Below are 25908 nucleotides of genomic sequence, written 5' to 3'. Positions count from 1 at the left end.
AGATCTGCATGCAGTATTCAAGATGTGGGGATACCATATAGAGGCAACATGAAATTTTCTGTCTTATTATATATCACTTTCCTAATGATTCTCAACATTGCTTTAGCTTTTTTGACTGCCACTACACACTAAGTGGAAGTTTTCAGATAACTATGCACAATCATAGAATCATAGAAGATTAGGGTTGGAAGAGACCTCAGGACGTCATCTAGTCCAACCCCCTGCTCAAAGCAGGACCAACACCAACTAAATCATCCCAGCCAGGGCTTTGTCAAGCTGGGCCTTAAAAACCTCTAAGGATGGAGATTCCACCACCTCTCTAGGTAACCCATTCCAGTGCTTCACCACCCTCCTAGTGAAATAGTTTTTCCTAATATCCAACCTAGACCTCCCCCACTGCAACTTCAGACCATTGCTTCTTGTTCTATCATCTGCCACCACTGAGAACAGCATAGGTCCATCCTCTTTGGAACCCCCTTCCAGGTAGTTGAAGGTTGCTATCAAATCCCCCCTCACTCTTCTCTTCTGCAGACTAAATAATCCCAGTTCCCTCAGCCTCTCCTCATAAATCATGTGCCCCAGCCCCGTAATCATTTTTGTTTCCCTCTGCTGGATTCTCCCCAATTTGTCCACATCCTTTCTGTAGTGGAGGGCCCAAAACTGGATGCAGTACTCCAGATGTGGCCTCAGCAGTGCCGAACAGACTCCAAGATCTCTTTCTTTAGGGGTAACAGCTAATTTAGTCCCCAGCATTTTATATGTATAGTTGGGATTATGTTTTCCAGTGTGCAGTATTTTGCATTTATCAATATTGAATTTAATTTGCCATTTTGTTGCCCAGTCACCCAGTTTTGTGAGACCCCTTTGTAACTCTTTGCAGTCTGCTTTGGACTTGACTATCTTGAGTAGTTTTGTAATTGCAAATTTGTAACTGCAAATTTTGCCACCTCACTGTTTACCCCTTTTTCCAGATCATTTATGAATATGTTGAACAGTACTGGTCCCTGTACAGCCCCCTGGGGGACACCACTATTTACCTCTCTCCATTGTGAAAACTGACCATTTATTCCTACCCTTTGTTTCCTATCTTTTAACCAGTTACTGATCCAAGAGAGGCCCTTCCCTCTTATCCCATGACAGCTTACTTTGCTTAAGAGCTTCTGGTGAGGGATCTTGTCAAAGGCTTTCTGAAAATCTAAGTACACTACATCCACTGGATCACCCTTGTCCACAAGCCCCCCTCAAAGAATTCTAGTAGACTGGTGAGGCATGATTTCCCTTTACAAAAATCATGTTGACTCTTCCACAACAAATTGTGTTCATCTATGTGTCTGATAATTCTGTTCTTTACTATAGTTTCAACCAATTTGCCTGGTACTGAAGTTAGGCTTACTGTCCTGTAATTGCCAGGATCACCTCTGGAGCCCATTTTTAAAAACTGGCATCACATTAGCTAACCTATAGTTTAAGTATGTTTGCCACAGTATGTTACCTGCAAGGACATTTACCACTTACTAAGCTATATGAAATCAAATTACCTTAAATTCTTGTCTTTCTAGCAATATTCCATCCTTAACATTTTGTTAAAACAATACTGATATGGAGACTAAAGAAATTAGGTAACTTACAGCAATTGACTTCATCTGACTTGTCTATACAATCATGGTCACCATCACATACCCAGTCTACCGTTATACATCTTCCATCTCCACATCGATGTTGCTTCAATGGATTGCAATCTGATGAAAAATTAGGAGAGAAAAGAAAGAGAAAAAAATTAATACCAATTGTGTAATTCCTATTTCTCTGCTTGACAATTCCATGCTCTGAAAAGGTCATTATCATTACAACTTTGGCAATTTAGTGTTAGATTAACTACAGTACACAAGGTTACCATACCTGCAGTATTACTTAAACTATTTTATACTTATAGTAAATGCCTTAAACAAGGCAAAAACTGATGTAAAGTGAGGTCAGAATGCTGAGAGAGATGGAGCTTGCACCAGCTCTCTAGTCACTATTAGCACTAATTAGGTTCCTAGAGAAGGCCTAATTGGTCAGAGATGGGCCTGATTACTAGGCAGGGGTTAGGAAGTTGTAACCTGAAGAATTATTACACTTATAAGATTATGTATTGGGGAGCAACATGCACTTGTTACAGATAACTGGTTCTTTTCCTAGGCAGGTAATTAGAGTTAATTGAGAAGATGGTTATTTGGTGAAACACACAGAAACTTTATTTAATACAGAGAAGTATAACTGACATAGTAGGAAAGGATCAATATACATAAATATAAGGATAAGATAAGTGCAGTAAAGTGGTTTCCCGTATTGTTCATACTTACAATCTTGCATGGTGCATATTCACAATTTATGGAGACCATTGAAAACCAAGATAGAAGGGAAAGTAAGTGGAGCCCATCAGAAGGGAGGTCCTGATTCAGATTACACCATCTCGGGGACGCAACAAACCCAAAGAAACGGGAACTGGGTGTAATATTTTATACCATTCCTTATGGTAAGAGTATGGATATATACCATATTTGATCCTTTACCCTAATTATTATAAGGTCAATAGCTGCCCCATCAACATGTGGCCTTTGGGGTGTCCGTAATTAAGCATCAAACATTAATATTAATGATTTATATACTTATTTCTTAATAATTCCTATATGTAAATGAGATCTAACTGCGCACATACTCCATAGCAACCTCATTACCAAAGCCCCCTGTGATGGGATTCCTGGGGTGAAACCTGGACTATGGGACCGCTGAGCCCTCCAAACCTACCAGCCTGAGCTGCTTCTCACATGGTCATGTTAATGTCAAGGTACAAGCCTCTGACAGGCACTGCATTTACACAGGCAGCCACAGGCAGGGACACACCCAACTGACTTACATGAATGATCTCCCAGCCACTCATGAACCATTAGTAGGGACGCTTCAGCCAATTCCACCCCCCCCCCCAATTCCAGAACTGTGCTGTCTTGCACTGGTCAGAGCCTGGCCAATGTAAGCACATTACTTAATTCACTACTTCTTCATAGGAAAGTGGGCATGCACCAGCCTTTGTAACCTAAGTTGAGATTCCCCTAGCACTTCAACCAAAAACACACTGTTTTAGTAAAATATAAAACAGATGTATTAATTATAGAAAGTGATTGTAAGTAATAGGCATAGAGATCAAAGTTGGTTACCTAAGAACTAAAAATAGAAATAGTCTAAATTCTAACTTTAACAGACTAAGCAAGATTTGAATCAAACAGTTTCTCACCCCACAGGCAGCTTACAGTTCCTCAAAACACAGGCGGGACTCTGATCCGGCCTGGGACCGGTATCCCTAGTTCCAAGTCTTTGTCTTCCATCTAGATGATCTTCTGGATGTTGAGATGGGAGGTGGGGGAGAAACCAAGTGATGATGTCACTCTCTCTCTTTTTATACCTTCTTCCAGATGCTAGAAAGATCCTTACTGTGACATGGGGGTCAGGCAATCCCCATTGGTCAAGCAGTCTCCATTGCGTACATGCCTCTGTAAGGAGCCTCTGGGATAGTGAATTCTTTTTGGTGGGCCATCTACTCCTGTCTGGCCCTCCTTTGTTGCAACTGAAAGGCTGGCTGTGGGCATCTCTGAACCTTACAACATATTTCAGTAGCACATGTAGCAATACCTCATAACTTCACATACAATGATAGTACATACAAACCAACAGGGATTTTATTAATGTTCAATAAATCAAGAGTTTTAAAATGATACCTTGCTAGATATACTTTGTACAAAACATATCAACATATGGCAGTGGTGAATATGGGGGTTGCAGGGCGCTACGTTGAGGTGCAGTGTCACACACACCCTTCTTGCAGAACTCTGTGGTGTACTGTACCCATTTGCGGTTACTTGTTTGTCTCCCAGAATAAGAGTGCAAAGTTTCTGACTTGGGTTTATTGCCTTAAATCTTTCACATTTTAGCTACACTTCAGCCGTTAGTATAATTCCTTGTGACGGGGTGTGACTCACCACTCTGGCGCCTCCTGCCAGCTGTCATGGGAATTAGCTCTTCTTGCCAGTGCACCCTCTTCTGGTGTTGCCTCGCTGCTGTCACTTCTGCTCTGTGACTCATGTCACTCCCAGGACCACGGCATGCTGTTCAGTGACACAGCCATCTGGCTGTGTCGCACTCTGTGCTCCCCACTTCCAGGGGTGTAGTCCAGCCACTTCTTCAGTGGCGAGTGGGGTTGCGGGGGACCCAGGCCCACCCATTACTCTGGGTCCAGACCCAGGGATGCTGTAGACGGCCACTGCTTGCGACGCCCCCTCTGACTCCTCCGTAGGTTTCCCTGGGCCACTTCCCTGCGGCCCCAGCACCCTCTTTGCCCTTGCCTCAGAGCCACAGCCTGCAGCACACCAGGAGCTGCCTTTAGCTCCCTGGGTCTCTGCCTGCAGTACTGTTCTGTCCAGGGTGCTTGCTGCCTTCAGCCTGCAAGGCACCCAGTCCACCTCACTCCTCAAACTCCAGGGAGGACTGAAGCTACTCTGTTCTGCAGCCCTTCTTATATGGGCCAACCCGGCCTTGATTGGCTGCTCATTGCAGTCCCTCTGATTGGCTGCATCCTGCGCAGCCTCCCCAGGGCTCTATTAACCCCTTAGATCTCAGTGTGGGGCAGGCGCCCCATCACATTCCTGCACAAAGCTTTCACCTAGTATAACAGATCCTTAACTCTAGCAACCTTAATAATCCATGTACTTATGTTCACCTATTTGCCCCCCATGCAAGTTTGAAGCTAATAAGCAATACACCCCTGACACTCCTATAATGTCATTTTACCTCTAACAAGCATAAAATCACCCACAAGATGTGAGAGGGGACCATAGGTCATAAGATCAAGTCAGGGGTTAATGTTAATGAGCTAATTAACCCATGAGCAGGCAAGTGGTTAAAAAGGAGCACAGGAAAGAAGTGCTTGAGGAGGAAGGGGGAAGAGAGGAGGCTAGGAGAGCCTGACAAGGCAGCTCTTGGAGTAGAGACATCTCAGCCACTCACCTCTGGAAGAAAGGGCCAGAAATCTGGAAAAGAGTGCAAGGATGTGATTGCACTGATATGCACTGATGGAAGGACTGAGACACTATAAATAAAGTACATGCTGGTGTTCACAAGCAGGAAGGTCTCAGAGTGGTCTGTGTTGGTGGAAGAGGTGGAGGTACAGCAGCTGTGACCTGTCACAATGTTACCTAAGGCAACTGCCATGTTTTCAATAGTGATTACCATACTATAGACCAATATCTTTTTTCCTATTAAAGTAATTTGGGTTTATATTAACAAATGGGAAATATCCTGGACAGAGAAACTAAGCAGCTAGCACCTGTAATTTTGTGCTTTATCCATATTATTTCATAGACAGTTCTGAATATGAAATTTAAGGTCAAGTACATCCATTTAATTTGCAATTCCTACATAGAGATGTCAGTATGATAAAGTATTTGTTCCCAAACTGAAATTCACAGATCACTCTCAAATTGTCTGCAGAACTGCATCTCTCCTAGCATATCAACACCTATCAAGAAATGATCTGTCCAATGGCCATGTGATGTGGGTAGAGTAAGTAGCTATGCTGAGGTCCCACAGAATTACTAAAACCCACTGGTTTGGTAATTTGTTTTTGTTTTGTTTTTGACATTTCACTCAATTTCTAATAGATCATATGACTGGAAGAAATAAAATATTTCTGAGGTAAGAGATGAAACTGAAGACTCAAATAGTATATAAGGAATAGACTATAGTCTGGCTCCTCAGTGAAGTAACGCTCAGAGGACTGAAGAGACACCACCTTGGATGCCACCTATTTTAAAAGAGTCTTGGAGAAACTCCAACCAATGAAAGAATTGCTGGAATCGCTAGTGATCTCCAACAAGGATTTGGAAGACCCTGTGGCCAATATTGCAGAGAAAACAGTTCATGCTGAAGAAAGAATTTTGATGGCCAAAGATGCTGCACCACCAAAAAGAGGCCAAGGTAAAAGATTTTCAAAGAGATCTATCTGTCCCTATTGAAAGATAAGATAAAGGATTATGAACAGAGACATAGAAGTGACAATGTAAAAATTTTAGGTTGCCATAAGGCACAGCAGAAGGCAATGATACTGTATTTGTGGAAACGCTACTTCTTCCTATTACACACCCAGCTGAAGACATCAGTTGAGAGTTGGAATGAACACACCAAACACTGGTTCCCAGATGGAAATAACTAAGTTTACCAGATAAACAAAGCATTCTTCAGAAGGCTAAAGCTCTTGCGGTCTTATCTATTATAGACATAGCTATTTATTTTGCCAGCCTTCTTGGCTAAGGTAGAGGGAAAATCTCTTCACTCCCACCATAAAATTGTTTAGAAGTAAAAAAAGATAGATCTGCATTGTATTATGGGACACATAATGATCCCACTAGCCTGCTAAGCTTTGGAAGAGGCCAAGAATTTTCCATAAGAAAGCTCCAAGAAAAGACAGAAGTCTTAGCCTTATTTTGCCCTTTCATCATTCTGTTTCCTCAAGTAATGAAACTTTCTTTGTCGAACCCTTAGGAAAGGTTGAATATACAGAATACACTTGGTATAAAAGTTCTTGAGAGTATGTTAAAGATGAAGAAGAGAGAATGGGACACAACAAATCTGAGAGTAATCACTGTCAAACATTGTTTTTATGTCAGTGTTTTCTGTTATTATGCTATTAAGTTAGGAAGTTTAACTTGTTTCCATTTTTCTCAAAAATTATTACCAACCATGCTACACAACTAAGCACTTTAATGGGGCCAGGATTTCACTGTAAGGGCCTGATTCTACCAGCTTAGCTCACAAGGAGTAATACCTTACAGCACAAGTAGTCCCTTTGATAGATTCCAATGGAAGTACTTGAGGAATAAGGAAAAATCCACACCCCTGAGAGATGTAGCTATGCCAACCTAACCCACAGTGTAGACAGTGCTAGGTTGAAGGAAGAATTCTTCCATCAACCTAGCTACTGCCTCTAATGGATGTGGATTACCTATGCCAATAAGAGAACCCCTTCCGTCAGCATAGGAAGCATCTACTCTGAAGTGCTACAGCAGTGCAGCTGCAGTGGTTTAAGTGCAGACATACTCTAAGGTCTGGTCTATACTTAAAAAATTTTGGAATAATCTTTTGGTTAGGGGTGTGATTTTTTTCTCCCAAAATAATTATATCAGTAGAAAGGTGACTTATACCTGTATAGTTATTTCCCTTCCTCTACAGGAATAGCTATACCCTTGTAAAGCAACTGCATCTGGACTAGGGAGGTTAACTATACTTATCTTTGAAGCAGTACAGCTTTTTAGTGTAGACAAGTCCTTAAACTCATGCATAACTTTGTTCACATAAGAAATCCCACTGAAGTCTTCAAAATAGTAAATTCATAAGTCATATGAAGACTATTCACATGAAGAAAGCTATGCACAAGATTAAGTGCTTGCAGGATTGGGACCCATTCACTGTGAGTAAAAGTGATCAGATTCAATGAAAAAAAATTTACAAGAAAAAATGGGTGGGACAGCTGTGGAGAGTTTTTGTTATCGCAGGTTACTAATGCCTATTGTCCATCCATGCAGCTATTACTGCCTATTACTCAAAACCGGCCTAACAGACTTGTGGTGGGCAAGATTGGAAGTATCCAGGGCAGTGAGGAGGAGATTACAATAACCAAGGCACAAGACAATAAACACTTGAACAAGCCGTAGGTAGTCTATACAGATGAAAAAAGGTTGAATCTTAGGGACATTATATAGGATAAAGTAATATCAGGAAGACAAGATGTGATCAAAGCTGGATGGAATTTTTTTTCAATGAAAAGGTTTTTAATAAAAAAGAGCTTTTGTCAAAAACTTTTTTCAATAAAATCTCATTTTTGATTAAATTTTTCATTTAAATATATTGAATAAAATTTTTAGAAAAAACATTTATTCAGTATTTTTGAAAATGTTTGTTTTGAAATTGTTTAAAAATGGACACCTTCTCTCCTCCCACGTTTCTGGGAGGTGAGAAGAAAATGAAAGTAAACGCTAAAAAGGAACAGGGTTTTTTATTTTAACAAAAATATTATTTTTCATGTTTAATGGTAGCTCTTTCAGAGAGAAAGTAGCACTTTCACTTTGTTTAACTTTTTCTCTCTGGCAAAAATTGGAAAAATAAGGTTTTTCCGCACTAACTCTTTAAATTTTGCATCAGGAAACCATTATTTCCTGGTGGCAAAATTTCAAATGGGGACTTTTCCCCCCCATGAACATTTCTACAGGAAAAATTCCCATTTTCAAGCCAGCCATAGATGTAATGTGGATTGTGAGACCAAGAGGATCTGCCAAACAAGACATTGAAGAAGTGATCAGAGAGGTAGGAAGATAATTATCAGTGGAAAGAGCCTTGAAATTCAATGGAGATCAGGATTTAAAAAGCAGTGAATAGCTGATGGTCAAGGAGGACAAGTCTGTCCTGATGCTTATGCAGGAAGAGTTTAGTCATAATGCTCTGCTGGCACCAATGATATGCAGCATTTTTACGTTCTATTTTGTCTCATAGGAGCTGCTGAATTATCTGGAAAACTGACAACACATCTTGAATAAGTTTACAATAAATAACAAAGTCAACATTTCTTCAATAAAATATGCACCTGGTTTGTATAAAACATAAAAATTGTGTAAAAATACCATTTGCTGAAAAAGCATTAAATGATAGAATTCTCCAAATCTTTTAAATTAGTTATGAAGAGCCACAAACTTTAATCTGTGTTCACTTCCTTGCTAAATAAAGTGGAACGCATGGGTATATTACTGTTTCTGGTAAGTCTAAGGGGAAAGATTCTGTCAGTTTAGACAATGCTATTACATTAAAGCCTTTAGAAAAATGTAACACTCCCAATTACCACAGTTTTGTTCATCACTCAGGTCTCCACAATCATCATATCCATCACAAACAAAGGTGTAATTGAGGCATTTCCCGGTAGTACAGCGGAACACATCATCACTGCAGTCTGCAAAACAAATATTTGTAAAGCACATCAACAAAACACTACATTGTGTTCTATGTTTACAGCACCACAGCAGTGATAGAGCAAGTTAAACTACATTAATAGCTACGCACAATAGCTATATTATAGTAGTAAACACACATATACGCCAACAACTATATTGCATAAGCACATCAGTTCATTAGAATCCAATATGGATACTGAATATAAGAAGAAGGATCAAAGATTCTTTGTGGACCTTTTTGGCTGCAGCCAGGAAGAAAGTGTTGGGACATGCCTTCCCCGGCCCACAAACCTGTCTGAGGCCAGAGCTCAGCACAACCCAGCACTCCAGTGCCAGGGCAGGATGCAGACCAGAAAGCACATGGAAAGATAGTGTGCAGCCCCAGCACTTCCCTGGTTACAGCCCCACAGACCTGCCTGTGGCCAGGGACTTTCTTCCTAAAAAAAAGTGATAAGCGGCATGCCTGTTGCCAATATCCGAATCCAATTAATATTAAAGTCAATGGAACAGGATTGGTTCCCAGCAAAATGTTGCCATTAAATGAAAGATGTTAGTATACAGATTGCTATTAAGCAACAGCTACTGTATTTACTGCTCAGAAAGTATGTTTCTTTGCCTCAAAATGGTGATAAGGTTAATTCTCAGTTCTTCTTACCATTCTCAGGAAATGCATTGGCCAAATCCTCCGAAACAGTGAAGTCCCTTTGCACCACACTGCACACACAACCTGGTCATTGATAAACATATATGTGGCCCAAGAAGGATTTCCAGCATAGGGAGATTCTCTGGTGATGAAAAGCCTGCATAAAGATTGCTACCCTACCTTCTCTGCCAGTGACTGGAGGAAAGTGTGTCTGGCTGGGAAACTCACGGGTTGTTCCAAAACCTGGCTATGGTTTCCGCCCCTTGTGGAATTGGTAGCAGAAGTAAATTGGCAGAAGCCTCAGGCTGCCCTAATATATGCCCAGGGACCAGCCCTGCATACCGTGACCCCAGAATCAGGCCTGATTTGTTCTGCACGTTCCTTGGCTGAAGACAAGGGTCTGGGCCTGCTGTATCTTTTTAAAGATACAACACAGCTCTCCTGAAAGTTGGAGATAAGTGTAAGCACTGGAAATCTGCAAATGGAAAGATTGTGTTGGTTTGGTGGGCTGGATCAAGCGTTCACAAATCTTACACATCACATCTGTCATTGTACTAACAATGTTATCAAGACATAGATGAGCAAATTTTAACATTTTCCAAGGCATGACACAATGCTTTGTGTGACAAGGCACCGCCTTTCTCTTGCAAGACTTAGTGCTTCCCCCTCTGGCGATGGCAGACCTGATGTAATCATCCCCTCCCAGGGCAGGGTTTGCCTTCCCTCTTCTGTGCTTCCTTAGTCCTATTTTCAGGGTTGGCCTGAGGATTGGCCTATGAGGTGATCCTCCACCAAACGAAAAGGAAAGTCTCATAAACATAAAAAACACCCAGGGGGGTAACTTTCGCTGCCTCCTCACCGGTGCAGGGTGTCATTCTGTTGGTTGCTCTGGGGTGTCAGTCCTTCCCCTAGCAGGCACTCAGGTTTCCCCTAGGGGAAGGAACACAGCCTCTCATCCTGGAGCGGCTTATTTCCCTGCTGCTACTAGGCTGGCAGCAGCTTGTCTGTCTGTCTCTCTTCCCCTCTTCTGTGCCCAGAGGAGGGTGTTTTAAAGGCCTCAGGCAGCCCTTAATTGGAATCACTTGTCCCTAATTGACCTGAGGTAACCCCTTCTCAGCTTATAGGGAAGAGGGCCTTTAACATTCTGGGGCTAACATATCGGCCTACCAAGACCCTCTTGCAGCCATCCGGCCTGACTTTGTCACACAGACACACACCCCTGCTCAACACGATGGGTTTGGGCTACTTGGGTCAAAAAACAGTGCACCCTTGCCAGGCCATCAGCGTTGCCATGCCTGGTCCCTGACCTGTGTTGCACTCTGAAGTGGAAGGGTTGTAATGACAGGAACTATCTCGTTACCCTTGCATTTCTTTCTTTGTTCCGGTGCATCCATTTCAGGGGGGTATGGTTAGTGATGAGGGTAAACCTCCATCCAAGTTGTATCTGAGGGTTTCCATGGCCCACCTTACTACAAGGCATTCCTTCTCTACCACGGCATACCTTTGTTCTCTGGGCAGGAATTTCCTACTAAGGAATAAGATTGGGTGGTCTTTCTCTCTTACCATTTGAGAGAGCACGGCTTCCAACCTGACCTTGGAGTCATCCGTTTGCAGCAAGAACTCCTTCTCAAAGTCCAGGGATACTAGCACTCGGTTACTGCAGAGGGTGGTCCTCAGATCTGTAAAAGCTTCCTCAATTGCGCTGGTCTATTTCACTATGTCTGGGCCCCAGGCTTTTATTAGATCCATCAACTGGTATGCTCTGGTAGCAAAGTGGGGAATGAATCGCCTGTACTACCCAGCTATTCCCAGGAATGCTTTGACCTGTTTCTTCCAGATTGGTAGGGGGCCAACTTTGTATCGCCTGTAACTTATTCAGTTGGGGCTTCACTATGCCCCTCCCAACTACGTACCTAAGGTATTTGGCTTCTGCTAGCCCTATTGCACATTTGGAGGGATTCGCAGTGAGACCTGTCTTCCTCAGGTTATCCAATACTGCTTCCACCTTTTCTAGGTGTGTCTCCCAGTCTGGGCTATGTATGATGACATCATCAAGGTAAGTGGCCGCATATTTGCCATGTGGAAGGTTGCGGGAGCCCCATGTAATCCAAAAGGGAGGACTGCGTACTGTACAATCCTTCTGGTGTCGAAAAGCCAGTCTTCTCTTTGGCTTCCTTGGCCCGAGGGATTTGCCAATAGCCTTTGGTCAGGTCAAGGGTGGACAAAAAATTAGCTTTTCCCAACCAGTCGATTAGCTCGTCTATCCTAAGTATGGGGTAAGCATCAAACTGGGACACCTTGTTTAATTTTCGGAAGTCACTGCAGAATCTCATGCTGCCATCTGGCTTAGGTACCAGGACAACTGGACTGGACCATTGACTATGAGACTACTCGATGACTCCCAGCTCCAGCATTCTCCCAACTTCAGTCCTGATCTCCTCCCTTTTTGCCTCTGGGATCCGCTTTGTCTTAACATTCACCTTTACTCCAGGATGTGTGACGATGTGGTCATGAACCTCTGTGGTCCCACCTGGCTTCTCTGAGAACACGTCATGGTTCCGTTCAATCATATTGATGACTTCTGCTCATTGTTCAGGGGTCAATTTAGGGGATATCCCTAACTGTCCCTGATGTTTGCTTTCTTGGGGTGATGTCTCTAGGATGACCAAATGAGCTTCCATGGCTTGCCAGGGTTTCAATAGGTTAACATGGTAGATCTGTTCCGGCTTCCGGTGATCAGCATGTCGAACCTTATAGTTGACCTCCCCAGTGGCTTCTGTTACTTCATATGGCCCCTGCCATCAGGCCAGGAGCTTGCTCTCAGCTGTGGGCTCCAGCACCATTACCCAATCTCCCGCCTGGAATTTCTGGGCTGTCGCTCGGCAATTGTAATAGGTCTATTGGGCCTCTTGTGCCTTCTCCATGTGTTCCCACACTATGGGGGACCTTTGGCTATCCTGTCCTTCATCTGCATCACATGCTCAATGATGCTTCTTCCCTTGTTAGGTTGTTCTTCCCAGCCCTCCTTAGCGATGTCCAGTATGCCGCAGGGGTGGCAACCGTTTAACAGCTCGAAGGGGGAAAACCCGGTTGAAGTCTGGGGAACCTTCCCTATAGCAAACATCAGGTAAGGTGGCAAGATATCCCAATTTTTCCCATCCTGGCTCACCACTTTCTGTATCCTGTTCTTCAGTGCCCTATTAAAGCATTCAATGAAGCCATCGGTCTGTGGATGGTAGACTGACATTCTTAGGCCCCATATGTGGAGCATTGCACACAAGTCCTTCTTCAACTTTGACACAAAGGGGGTTCCTTGATCCATCAAGATCTCTCACCCTAGAGAAAATTTTGATTAATTCCTTAGCTATTGCTTTGGACATTGTGTTTCATAGGGGTATGGCTTCTGGATATCGGGTGGCGTAGTCCAGAACAACGAGCACACTCTGATGGCCCCAGGCTGATTTCTCCAGTGGGCCTATCAGGTCCATGGCTATCCTCTTGAATGGGACTTTGATAATTGGCAGAGGTACTAAAGGGACCCTCAAGTGCGGTGGGGGGATATGCAATTGGAATTCTGGGCAGGAGGCGCAATATCGTCGTACCTCCTTATAAACTCCCGGCCAAAAGAATCTCCATAGGAGTCAATCAAGGGTCTTATCTACCCCCCGATGTCCTCCGAATAAATGACTATGAGCTAGGTCCAACACTGCCCTGTGGTGCCTTCAAGGTACCAAGAGCTGCTCCACCTCTTGCTCTTGCAGTCAGACTACTCTATATAATAGGTCCCTTTTTATCATGAAATATGGCCCTGGGACTTCGGTTTTCCCCTCCACTGGGACCCCATTCACTTCAACTATCTCTTTTCTAATATTATTGTATAGCAGATCATTGGCATGATCCTGCCCCAAATTCTCAAATGAGGGTCCAATATGCCCAAATTCAAGGGGACCTACTTCTGTTTCTCTCTCAGGGTTGGTCTCCATGGAATTGGGTCCAGCTTCTAACTTGTCGACTCTGCGTCGCCCCCTGCCAGCTGGACACGATTTCTTCCCTACAAGTGCAGCCTTTTGGTTCTGGGCCAAGATCCTGGTTCCCAACCTCTTGTCTGCCCTCCTTTCTTGCCTAGTCTTCCAAGGCTTCCCAGTTGTAGAGAACAAGCTAATGTTCTGGGCTAATTCACAGAAGACTGGGAGAGGGCTAGTTACTGGGGCCATTGTATTAATCCCAGGGTCACTACTCTCCTCTGACCCCTCTATGGGGAGTAGGCCTCCAAACCCTAAGAAGTCTCATCCTATGAGGACCAGATATGGGAATTTCGGGACCACCCCCACCATCACCCTTGTGGTATTCCCCTGGACCTCAATTTGTACAGGGATGGTTGGATAATAATTGACAGCACCATGTACACAGGTTATTCCGGTGCACTTGGCCCGAGACAACTGGTCCTGCCCCACGAGTTTCCTTGAGACCAGCATGACAGCACTTCTGGAGTCCACTAATTCAATGGTCTGTATGCCATTCATCCTAACTGGCCGTATATATCTATGGGGGGGGGGGCATCGCGACTCCCACGAGGTTTATCAAGCCACAAAGATCTTCATGATACCCCAGATTGCACTGCATGGGCTCCTCCACATTAGGGCACTGGGCCACTATATGCCCCATTTCCCCACAAGCATAACACCTATATCCTACTCGAGGTATCCCTCTATTCTTTGGGCTAGTGGGCTTTACCCCATGATCCTTTCTCCCCAGGTCCCCAAGTCCCTTTGCGGCCTCAGGCCACTCTTCAGCCTCTTTCCCCCCCCCCCCCCCCCGCCAATATAGTTCTGCCTAGTGCTTCGGAAGCACAGGCCCTTGGAGCGGGGACTGGCCTCTTGACCCAGCGCATCTCTTCCCCGGTAGTCTTTGGCCATTAAGTGTCTCTCTAAAAGGGCAACTAATGCACCATAGGAGGAGGGGTCATTTTGGCTGACCCATCCTCATAGATTTGGCAGTAGTCCTCTCATGAACCTGTCCAAGACTATGACTTCCATAATTTTCTCCAGGTTGTGGATCTTGGGGCGCAGCCACTTCCTCATCAGATAGATCAGGTCGAACTGGTGGGACCTCAGTGCTTTGCCATCCTGACACCTTCACTCATGGAACCTCTGAGCCCTTATAGCTGTCGTCACCCCGGACCTCCCCAGAAGCTCAGCCTTCAGCTGGGGGTAAATGTAGCCGTTTCCACTGCCATGTCATAGTAGGCCTTCTGGGCCTTCCGACACAGGAAAGGGGCGAGGATGCTGGCCCACTGGTCTTGGGGCCAGACCTCACGTTGGGCCATTCTCTCGAAGGCAAGAAGATATGCCTCCACATCATCTTCCAATGTCATCTTCTGTAGGTAACTACTTGCCCTTAGGGACCATGTCCCGCCATGGCCATGCATCAGAACGGTCAGGGCCTTCAGCTGGTTCATGACCTCCTTCAGGGTGGCTCGATCCTGGACTGCTGGCACATCAGCAGTTGATTCATACCGACTTCTATTGGGCAGCCATCTAGACCCTGGTAGTCTTTTGTTTTGCTGCCGTGGCCTGTACCAGTGCCCTCACTATGTCGTCCATTTTGGGGGTGGAAGAGATTTACCTTGCCCTGGGATGGTTCGCCATGAAGTCTATCCCACTGCTAACACCATGTGTGGCAAGGCATCTCCTTTCTCTCGCCAGACTTAGCGCTCCCCCTCTGGCAATGGTTGACCTGAGGTAAGCACCCCCTCCCAGGACAGGGTTTGCCTTCCCCCTCCTGTGCTCCCTTAGTCCTAATTTCAGGACTGAGGGTCGGCCTTTAGGGTGATCCTCCACCAAACAAAAAGGAAACAGTCTCATAAACAAACAAAAAACCCAACGGGGGTACTTTTCACTGCCCCCTCACTGGTGCAGGGTGTCGTCCTATTGATTGCCCTGGGGTGTTAGTCCTCCCCTTAGCAGGCACTCAGGTTTGGCTGTTTCCCCTATAGCAGTGGTTCCCAAACTGGGGTTCACGAACCCCTGGGGGTTCGCACAATGATATAAGGGGTTCGCCAGAAAAATTTCCTTAATGGCGGCCAGAGGACCCTGGGCATGGGAGGCAGCAGGTGTGACCCAGTTGCGGAGCAGACAGCCCAAGCCCTGTGGAGCGCAAAGCATGCAGCTGAGCCGCAGTCAGCGCGGGGCCAGCAGCCCGAGCCCTGCAGAGCGCACAGCCGAGCCCCGGTCAGCAGAGGCGCCGGCAGCCCAATCCCCATGCAGCACGGGGCCGGGAAGTTGGGGCCAGCAGCCCGAGCCCCAGCAGTCAGTGGGGGCCAGCAGCCTGAGCCCCACGGAGTGCAGAGACAGCAGCCCAGACTCCGGCGCGGGGCCAGCAGCCTGAGCCCCATGGAGTGCGGAGCCGGCAGCCCGAGCCCCATGCAGCACGGGGCTGGGAAGTTGGGGCCGACAGCCCGAGCCCCAGCAGTCAGTGGGGGCCAGCAGCCCGAGCCCCATGGAGTGCGGAGCCAGCAGCCCAGACCCCAGTGCGGGGCCAGCAGTCTGAGCTCCATCGCAGGCAGGAAGGCAGCTGGGATCCCAGGCATGCAGGTGGCAGCTCGGACTCCTGTCCTTGGCAGACGGGAAGTTGGGTGGCATGAGGGGCAGAGTGAGCAGGGGCCACGCTGTACGTGGGGGGATGGTCCAGGCTAATTTGTCCCTCGTGGGGCACCCTCCTAGGGATGGCCCTGGTGGCGGAAGAAAAGGTGTTTGCGCGGCAAACCAGCCGGAACCAGGTAGTAGTCACTGTAGCAGCGTTCAGGTGCCTCAGTAATTCGACACTAAGTCATTTTCTCTGGAGCGCTGTTTTGCTTCAGTGAGAGGTGAGTGAATGTTAGCATCACACTGAGGAGGTTTAAACTTAAATCCCTGGAAATATTCATTTTTAGGAGGGGGTTCACGAGATTTCACATTTTAGTGAAAGGGGTTCACAGGTTGTTAAAGTTTGGGAACCACTGCCCTATAGGAAGGAGCACAGCCTCTTACCCTGGAGCAGCTTATTTCTCTGCTGCCATTAGTCTGGCAACAGCTTCTCTCTCTCTCTCCCCCTCTTCTCTGCCCAGAGAAGGGTTTTTTAAAGGCCTCAGGCAGCCCTTAATTGGAATCAGGTGTCCCTAATTGACCTGAGGTAACCCCTTCTCAGTGTGTAGGAAAAAGAGCCTTTAACATTCTGGGGCTAACATATCGGCCTTCCAAGACCCTTTTGCAGCTGTCCGGCCTGACTTTGTGTTATAGACCCAGAGCAGAGGGACCTAGGACTACATTATGAAAATCATTTTAACCTATTGTGAAACCGCACATGCAAATCAATTTCTCATTGTATCCAATGATTTTCACAGCATGGAACTGTCCAATACTGTTCTCATGAATTATTCTCTGGGGCTCAAAAATTATAACAATTGTGACTGCTCATCCTTACTCCCATCTTCACTTCCAGACCACCCAGGATCACTCTTGATTTTCAAGGACCACAGCTAAACAAAGAGTAAGCTGTTTTGAAAATATGACCCCAAGTCTTTTACCGTAAGAACTTGTGGGCCTGATTCTGATCTTACTAGAATGACTTCAAAGGCATAACTCTTGGTTTACACTGGTGTGAGCTCAGAATTTGGTCCACTATTTTCTCTCCAAATGATCTACTAATACAGACATCCGCAAGTGGGTTTACTCTTTCTTTCCATGACTGTCCATTGCGTGGCAGATGGGACAAAGGACCCAGTAAACTAAGTTCCCTGTAAGCTGCACGGCCGCGCAGCAGCCTTCCTAAAGCCACTCCGGGAACCCGCCCGGGGACCTGCTGGGGCACCCTTCCCCCGGTCCCAAGTCTGCCACGACCGGGGCGCCTGGACCAGCTGGGGTGCCCCTACCCTGGCCCAAACCCAGCTGCAGCCAGGGCACCCCTACCTCGGCCTGGACTCAACTGCGGCTGGGGCGGCCCTCCCATGGGCCAAACCTAGCCCCATCGTGGACTTGCTGCGGTGCTCCTCCCCCTGGCCCAAACCCAGCCCCAGCCCAGACCTGCCAGGGAAGGGGTGCCTATCCTGCAGCCCCAGCCCCAGAGCTACCGCGGCGGGGAGAGGCATCTCTCCCCCACAGCCTAGGTGCTGCTGTGGGGACAGAGAGCTGGGGGGAGTCCTCTCTCCTTGGCATAGCCCCAGAACACTCTCCTGCACCCCAAACCCCTCATCCCTGGCCCAACCCCAGAGCCCGCACCCTCAGCCGGAGCCCTCACCCCCTGCACCCAACCCCCTGCACCCAACCCTGAGACCCTCATCCCCATCCCCACCCCAGAGCCCGCACCCCCAGCCGGAGCCCTCACACCCCTGCACCCCAACCCTCTGCCCCAGCCCTGAGCCCCCTCCCACACTCTGAACCCCTCGGCCACACCCCCAACACATGAATTTTGTTGTGTGTCACACATCACCTCCATATTAGTGCACATAACAAAATTCATTCTGCATCTGGGTGGGAAAATTAGAGGGAACACTGCCAGTAAGTACTCTTGTGTTCAGTGTAAACACTTACTATCCTGCTTAATTCAGTGTTGTTCCACGTTGTTACAGTGTGAGACACTAAAGTACATAAAATTATTCACAATGAATTTTTTGGGGTAGCATAATTAACAACACCGTAACAGGTACATTGTTTTGTTTTGTCATGTCATATCTGATGGCAGTAGTAAATTGATGCTAGTACCTGCCAAACTGTAACTTAGAGATAAGTGTAGCAGTGCGGGACTCACCCCTGCGGCGCCTCCTGCTGGTCGTCTCCGGGAATTAGCTCTCCAGCTGTTGGAGCGCTCTCTGCAGGCCAGTGTCCCGCTACTGCTTGGCCCCCGTGTCCCTCCCAGGACCCGGTGCCCTGTTGTCTGGGGTGCTGCCCCCTGGCAGTAACCCCTCACAGCTCTGGGTCTCCCCCTCCCAGGGGAACCCCCACCCACTATCCCCACCTCGCCTCAGTATACGGCTACTGCCAGTTTCTATCTAGCCACCGTTCACTGGGGCAGACTGCAGTATAAGCCACTCATCACAGGCAAAGGGGTTTGGACCTGCTGCCTCTGCCTACCCATGGGCTGCCCCCTGAAACCCAGCCCTGCTCCACTCCAGATACCTACCTGGTTAACCTCCCTGCAGCCAGGCCTTTCTCTCTCTGAACGCAGAGAAAGACTGCTTCTGGGCCTCTGGCTCACAGCCTTTTTATACAGGCCAGCTGACGCCTGATTGGGGCATGAAAAGCTGCAGCTACTTCCCCAATCAGCTTTTAGAGCTGCAGCCCTCTCCAGGGCTGCTTTCAAGCCCTTCCAAGCAGGAGCGGGTGTCCACCCCGCTACAATAAGTGAGTGATTCATTGATAGAAAGGATACAGTTACACTGTTCTCTGGCCACCCAGCTCTGAAGGCAGTGCAGAAGTAAAGGCAGCAATACCACAACCCCCCTACAATAGCCAGATTTCACAGGGGAGACCAGATTCCACAGGGGAGACCAGATTTCATGGTCCGTGCCATGTTTTTCATGGCCTTGAATTTGGTAGGGCTCTACTTAGGGGTTTGGTGTACCACAGCACTGAGCAGCTGTAACAATTACACACACAAGGAAGATCTCTCCCTGATTCTTGACCTGGACTTAAGAACAACCCAAGAATTCTCAACCTACCGCACAAAATCCTTCCATTTTCACACTTCACCCAAAGCATGCTGGGCCAAGACACAATGAGATTAGTCAGTATAGTATGTAGACACTCATGTAATATAGATATGTCCAGTAAAAATGAGAGATGTGTACCTCCATATTGAGACTCAGTGCTTTAATTCAAAGAGCTCCCAGTAACCTGAGAGACAGCACCAATATACCAGCAAGAGAGAAGACAGGATTTCTCTAGGCTTATTTAATGCCATCCAGAGAGAGACAATGTAAAAAGGAAGATAAGAAACGTAATTACAGCCATACTGGGTCAGATCAATGGCCCATCTAACCCAGTATCCTGTCTTCTGACAGTGGCCAATGCCAGATGCTTCAGAGGGAATGAACAGAACAGGCAATCATTGAGTGATCCATCCTCTGTCGTCCAGTCCCAGTTACTGGCAGTCAGAAACTGGGGATACTCAGAGCAGGGGGGTTGCATCCCTCACCATCTTGGCTAATAGCTATTGATGGACCTATCCTACATGAACTTATCTAATTCTTTTTTGAGACTCGTTATACTTTTGACCTTCAGAACGTAGCCAGGTAGAGTTCCACAGGTTGACTGTGCATTGTGTGAGGAAGTACCTCCTTATGTTTGTTTTAAATGTACTGCCTATTCATTTAATTGGGTGACCCCACGTTTTTGTGTTATGTGAAGGGGTAAATAATACTTCTTTATTCACTTTCTCTACGCCATTCATGATTTTATAGAGCTATATCATATCCACCCTTAGTCATCTCTGTTCTACGCTGAACAGTTCCAGTCTTTATAAAATCTTTTTGTATGGAAGCTGTTCTGTACCCCAAATCATTTTTGTTGCCCTTCTCTGTACTTCTTCCAATTATAACATACTTTTTTTGAGGTGGGACGACCAGAACTGCATTCAGTATTCAGTGTGGGCGTACCATGAATTTAGATAGTGTCATTATGATATTTTCTGTTTTATTATCTACCCTTTTCCTAATGGTTCCTAACATTCTGTTAGCTTCTTTGACTGTCACTGCACATTGAGGAGTTATTTTCAGAGAACTATCCACAATGACTCCAAGATCTCTTTCTTGAGTGGTAATAGTAATTTAGACCCCATCATTTGGTATGTATAATTGGAATTATATTTTCCAATGTGCATTACTTTGCATTTATCAACAATGAAGTTCATCTACCATTTTGTTGCTCAGGCACCCAGTTTTGTGAGATTCCTTTGTAATTCTTCACAATCAGCTTTGGATTTAACTATCTTGAATAATTTTGCATAGTCAGAAAACTTTGCCACCTCACTGTTTACCCCTTTTTCCAGATCATTTATGACTATGTTGAACAGCACTAGTCCCAGTACAGATCAGTGGGGGACCCCACTATTTACCTTTCTCCACTGTGAAAACTGACTATTTATTCCTACCCTTTGTTTCCTGTCTTTTAACCAGTTACTGATCCATGAGAGGACCTTCCCTCTTAACCCATGACAGTTTACTTTGCTTAAGAGCCTTTGGCGAGGGACCTTGTCAAAGGCTTTCTGAAAGTCCAAGTACATTATATCCACTGGACCACCCTTGTCCACAAGTTTGTCGACCCCCTCAAAGCATTTTAATAGATTAGTGAGGCATGATTTCCCCTTACAAAAGCCACGTTGACGTTTTCCCAACATATTGTGTTCATCTATATGTCTGATATTTCTGTTCTTTACTATATTTTAACCAAGTTGCCTGGTACTGAAGTTAGGTTTACTGTCCTGTATTTGCCAGGATTGCCTCTGGAGCCTATTAAAAAAAATCGGCATTACATTAGCTATCCACCAGTCATCTGGTTCAGAGGCTGATTTAAGTGATAGGTTACATACCACAGTAGTAGTTTTGCAATTTCATATTTGAGTTCCTTCAGAACTCTTGGGTGAATACCATCTGGTCCTGCTGATTTATTACTGTTTAATTATCGATTTGTTTCCAAAACCTCCTCTATTGACGGGACAGTTCCTCAGCTCTGTCACCAAAAAACAATGGCTCAGGTGTGGGAATCTGCCTCACATCCTCTGCAGTGAAGACCGATGCAAAGAATTCATTTAGCTTCTCCAAAAACAGAGTTAGCTCCTTTAGCACCTTACTGATCCAATAGCCCCACTGATTGGCAGGCTTCCTGCTCCTGATGTACTTCTCATCTTCCTGGCAGAGAGCTCCAAAGTAAATCTGCCAACCAAGGGAAGAGGAGAAAGTTCACCAAGATAAAGAAACTGTGATTCCTGGTAATCAGGGAGGGAAAAGGGCCAGAACTCCAGTAACCACTACACTCCCACACATATTGTTACATCATATGGTAACATCTGTTATTACTCTTTTTAGAAGATGAATATCCATCCCCAAACCCTCTGTCTTTGCACACAGGAGCCACATGAAGATAACTGTAGCCCTTTTGCACTTATTTGCATGGAGAGGGGGGGTTGGAAATGCTCATGGCACTGTTTGGGGGAAAAGAAAGGGTAGGGAGTTCATTAACATGAGCTCCTAAACCTTTAAGCAGTAACCAACCACATAGAGGGTGCAGATCTCCTCTTCCCAACCTTAGACATGGGGCTTGACAGTCTTCAGGCTTGGCCTGACTGCTTTAGTATTAGCACTTCTGTACACAGAACTAAGGGAGTGGTCTCAAATTTGGGAGAGCTTGGTAAATTTGTAGAGCTTCCCCAGGCTTACCAACCTTAATTTTAGACTATGGATATTAATCACTTCCTACCCCCACAAAAAGATTTGTTCTCTCTACTAATTTTGCATTATTTCAGAAGTTCACATCTGAACTTAAAGCCAAGCACTGTGTGTAAGAGAATTAAATAAAATAATCTCGCTGTCTTGAATTTTTCAGACCAGTGTATAAAAAAAAGAAAAGGAATGAAATAGCAAATTCCAAAACCATAAAACTAAATGAAAATATGTGAGTTCTGTGTATGTTTCATATGAGCAGAACAGCACCCCGCTAGGTTTAAAATTCAAAACATTATTTGTCTTGAATCTGTATCAGCATGAACTACCCTGGCAAGCCTCTAGCTTTTCCCATCGGTATGTAACTCTGACTGTATCTATTTCTTATTATTCCTCATTGTAAACAAAACAAAGCTGTCTTTTCCCCATGGTGCCTCTTCTGGCTAAGTTAACTGTTTGATCTGCATTCATGCCCTAATACATATTTACACTCATCCTTTCATAGCTACAGAAATGACATTTAGAGCATGGCACAGCTTGACAACAGCACTCAAACTCAGACAGTGTAATTTAAACAAAGGCACACAGATGTCTTTGCAAGGGCTGAAGTAAGTGAATATGCAAGTCTAAATGTCTTAACATTTTCATTAAGGTACTGGCAATAATATATTAGACAGCTACTTATTCTCATCGTTATATAAATCACACTTCATAACCTCCACTTGTAACTGGTAGAATTTAATTTTCATTAGGGATGGGCCAAGGCCAGTTTTCATAAAATAAGAATTAGTTGAACTTCATTCCTGTTTCCAATCTCCATTAAACCCAAATCTTTTTTAAGTTTCATATCAGTTTGGTTAAGGCTGGTCAACCTTTCAGATTAACCAGCCCTTTGAACTCTATTAACGTACCTGTCCTTTCAATTTCACTATTCCTTTCAATTTCACTGTTCCAGCAACTTCTGTGCCATTTGTTTTAAAATATGTTTGCATAATTTCATCGGATTTGTTTAGTAAAATTGGGTGTAAGGAATCTTACATGCAGTATGACAAATTCTGCCTTCAGTTACACCCATCCACGTCAGTAGGGTTGCACAGTGTGTAAGTCAGTGCAGAAATTGCCCCTGTACTTGTAAACTTAGTAACTTCAAAGTCAGCCTCTTACATTTCATGATTAAAATTGCCATGTTAATCTTGTGTGTGTGTGTATAAGTATCTCACATAAAACATGAAATGATCATTGCAAAGGGCTCATTGGATTCTGCCATTGTCTAGACTCTAAATAAAAAGAACAGGAGTACTTGTGGCACCTTAGAGACTAACAAATTTATTTGAGCTTTCGTGGGCTACAGCCTACTTCATCAGATGCATGAAGTTAGTCTCTAAGGTGCCACAAGTACTCCTGTTCTTTTTGCGGATACAGACTAACACGGCTGCTACTCTGAAATCTAGACTCTAAATGTTACCTAAATAATTTATTTGGTGTATCAAAGGCGAGATAGGAGGAGTGTGTATCAGAAGGAGCTGAGGAGAGGAAAGGAAGATAATGCACTGTGCAATTTAATACTGATAATTTATTGATGCAGGCCACTTAAAATGCTCTGGGATTCATCTCTTTAGTATCAGTAATTCTTTTTATAACCTCTATTTCATGATCCTGCATTTGCAATATAAATTATTTTAAAAAATAAAAGTATCTTGATTGGGGCCTTTGGATGTTACTGCAATACAAATAACAAAAGACATCTCAATGAGAGCTGCCATTTTACTGCTAATGTATTTCCCAGAAAGACATTCTGTGTTCTGACATAATCCACAATAATGGAAGTATTAACCAGTAGATTAATTCAGGAGAGACTGAAGAACTCCCTAGTTGTTTTAAGGTAACTTTTATTACATACTAGAAAAGTTTGCATGGAAAATCTGTAAACATTCTTTGAACTAATAAAGAGTTCTATAATAAATAATAGATCTTGACTGTGAAAATCACTAGCCTTCCCCATGCATTCAAATGCTGAGAAGCCCTTTCTTTGTTACAGACTATGGACTAAATCCCACTCACCTTCTTCACATGAGTAGTCCTCTTGAAGTCAATGACACTTTTCATGCAAGGAAGGAAAGCAGAATTTGTCTCCCTAGGGGGCCAGATCCTGCAACTCGGTCCACCTGAGCAGACACTTACACCCATGCAGAACAATGGGGCTGTATGCAGTTGCAGGAGTCCACCTGAGCAAATCCAGGTGTAGCCACAAGTTAGCAGACAAGCAAGATGGGTAGCTCCCTATTTCTTCAGCCATTTGGAATTATTATTTAATTTAACAAAACATTAGGAGAAAATAATGATTGTTTTGAACATTTAAAAAAAAAAACCTAGATGAAGTGATTACATAATTGTTTAAAAATAAGTATTTTGCTGTACTTGTTTGTCAACAATTTGACCTCCCCAGCTCTCACATGCTGGAGAAATCATAATGCTCTTATGCTTAAATCTAAAACAAACTAACAAAAATATTTTCATTTAAATCGCAAAACATATTCATGAAAGTATTTCTTTTCATCTTTAATTTAATAACCATTGTGTTTTAACATAATCCCATATTTTTACTTCACTACAGCTGTGCCAGTTTACAACAGCAGAGTTTGGCCCTTTGAACCTAAGGGTAAGTCTACATTTGCACTAGCAGGTGCGATTCCCAGCTTGTGTAGACGTACCCATGCTAGCTGTGTTTGGGATAGCACCTGCAAATAGCAGTGTGTCCACAGCGGCACACCGAGCATGCCCTCAGCATGTAGGATTGTCCCAGGCAGGATTGTATGTGGGGCAGCTAGCCTGAGCAGCCACCCATGCCACCGTAGACACATTGTTATTTTTAGGCGCTAGTTCAAACAAAGCTAGCATGGATATGTCTATGCGAGCTGGGAATCACACATCCCAGCTCAAATATAGATGTACCCTAAATCAGTCCAGTGCCCCTTAAAAGATACAATTAACTACATTTTAAAGTCTACTGATCTGAAACCGGATGGAGTTTGTTGGTTAATTAGTTTACAGACAGCCTTTTACATCATTTCAAAGAAAAAAAATCTTTTTTTTAGTTTTATGAAGTTATGTAGTGTCACTGTCTAGACACACTGAGGACTGACTTAATTACAGTACATCAAATCAATTTAACTGAACTACTATACATCAACACGGTGTACAACCAAGAGAAAGCTACTTCCACAGCAAGTTATTCATCATTGTCACCACAGCCTCATTCTGTTCACTCCAGAGAAAACACTCTGGACAAACACTCCTCCCCTGGGCCAGGAATAAATGAACAGGTTTAGAAAAGACTACCAAGACTCTGATACTGCAAACCATTAAGCGTGTTGGTAACTTTGCTCACATGAATGATCTCATTGTCTTCAACAGGATTACTCTTGTCAGCAAAGTTATGCAAGTGCTTAATTGTTTGAAGGATCAGGATCCAAATTTGTTTCTCCATCTACATTACTAGAAGCCTTTGCTTCCACCTACTGATCTTCATAGAACAGTACCATAGAAGTGAAGTTACACCAGTGTAAATGAGATCAGAGTTGAGCCAGAAGTTTAACAACTGGTTAAATTACTTAACATAGCCAGAACCTTATCACAGATTCTGTAGTTAAGTCTGCAGATCAAACTTATCCAAGATCAAATAAAGTTTGGACATTGTTAAATTACACCAGTGTAAAAAGTTTCCCAGGTGTTGTTCTGGATTCTGCTAGATACAGGAATGCCACATATCAACATCAGTACTAAGTTAGTTTATGCAAACTAGTTTAAAGCACAGAAAGTTAGAG

The 25908-nt window shown here is 44.6% G+C and overlaps 1 protein-coding gene across 1 annotated transcript in view; it reads right to left on the bottom strand.

The window, feature by feature from the left end:
* CORIN (corin, serine peptidase) overlaps positions 1-25908 on the bottom strand; it is a 274936-nt gene that overhangs the window by 94104 nt on the left and 154924 nt on the right. Inside the window, exons 7-8 of the mRNA XM_065405296.1 lie at positions 8921-9028; positions 1629-1739 (exon numbers count right to left, since the gene is read on the bottom strand). Of these exons, the coding sequence (XP_065261368.1) occupies positions 1629-1739; positions 8921-9028 (219 nt within the window). The remainder of the gene's footprint in view (positions 1-1628; positions 1740-8920; positions 9029-25908) is intronic.

This window comes from Emys orbicularis, chromosome 5, assembly GCF_028017835.1.
Source record: "Emys orbicularis isolate rEmyOrb1 chromosome 5, rEmyOrb1.hap1, whole genome shotgun sequence".
Lineage (NCBI taxonomy): Eukaryota > Metazoa > Chordata > Testudines > Emydidae > Emys > Emys orbicularis.
Note: the sequence above shows the minus strand (reverse complement) of the source record. Positions and strands in the feature narration are given on the sequence as shown.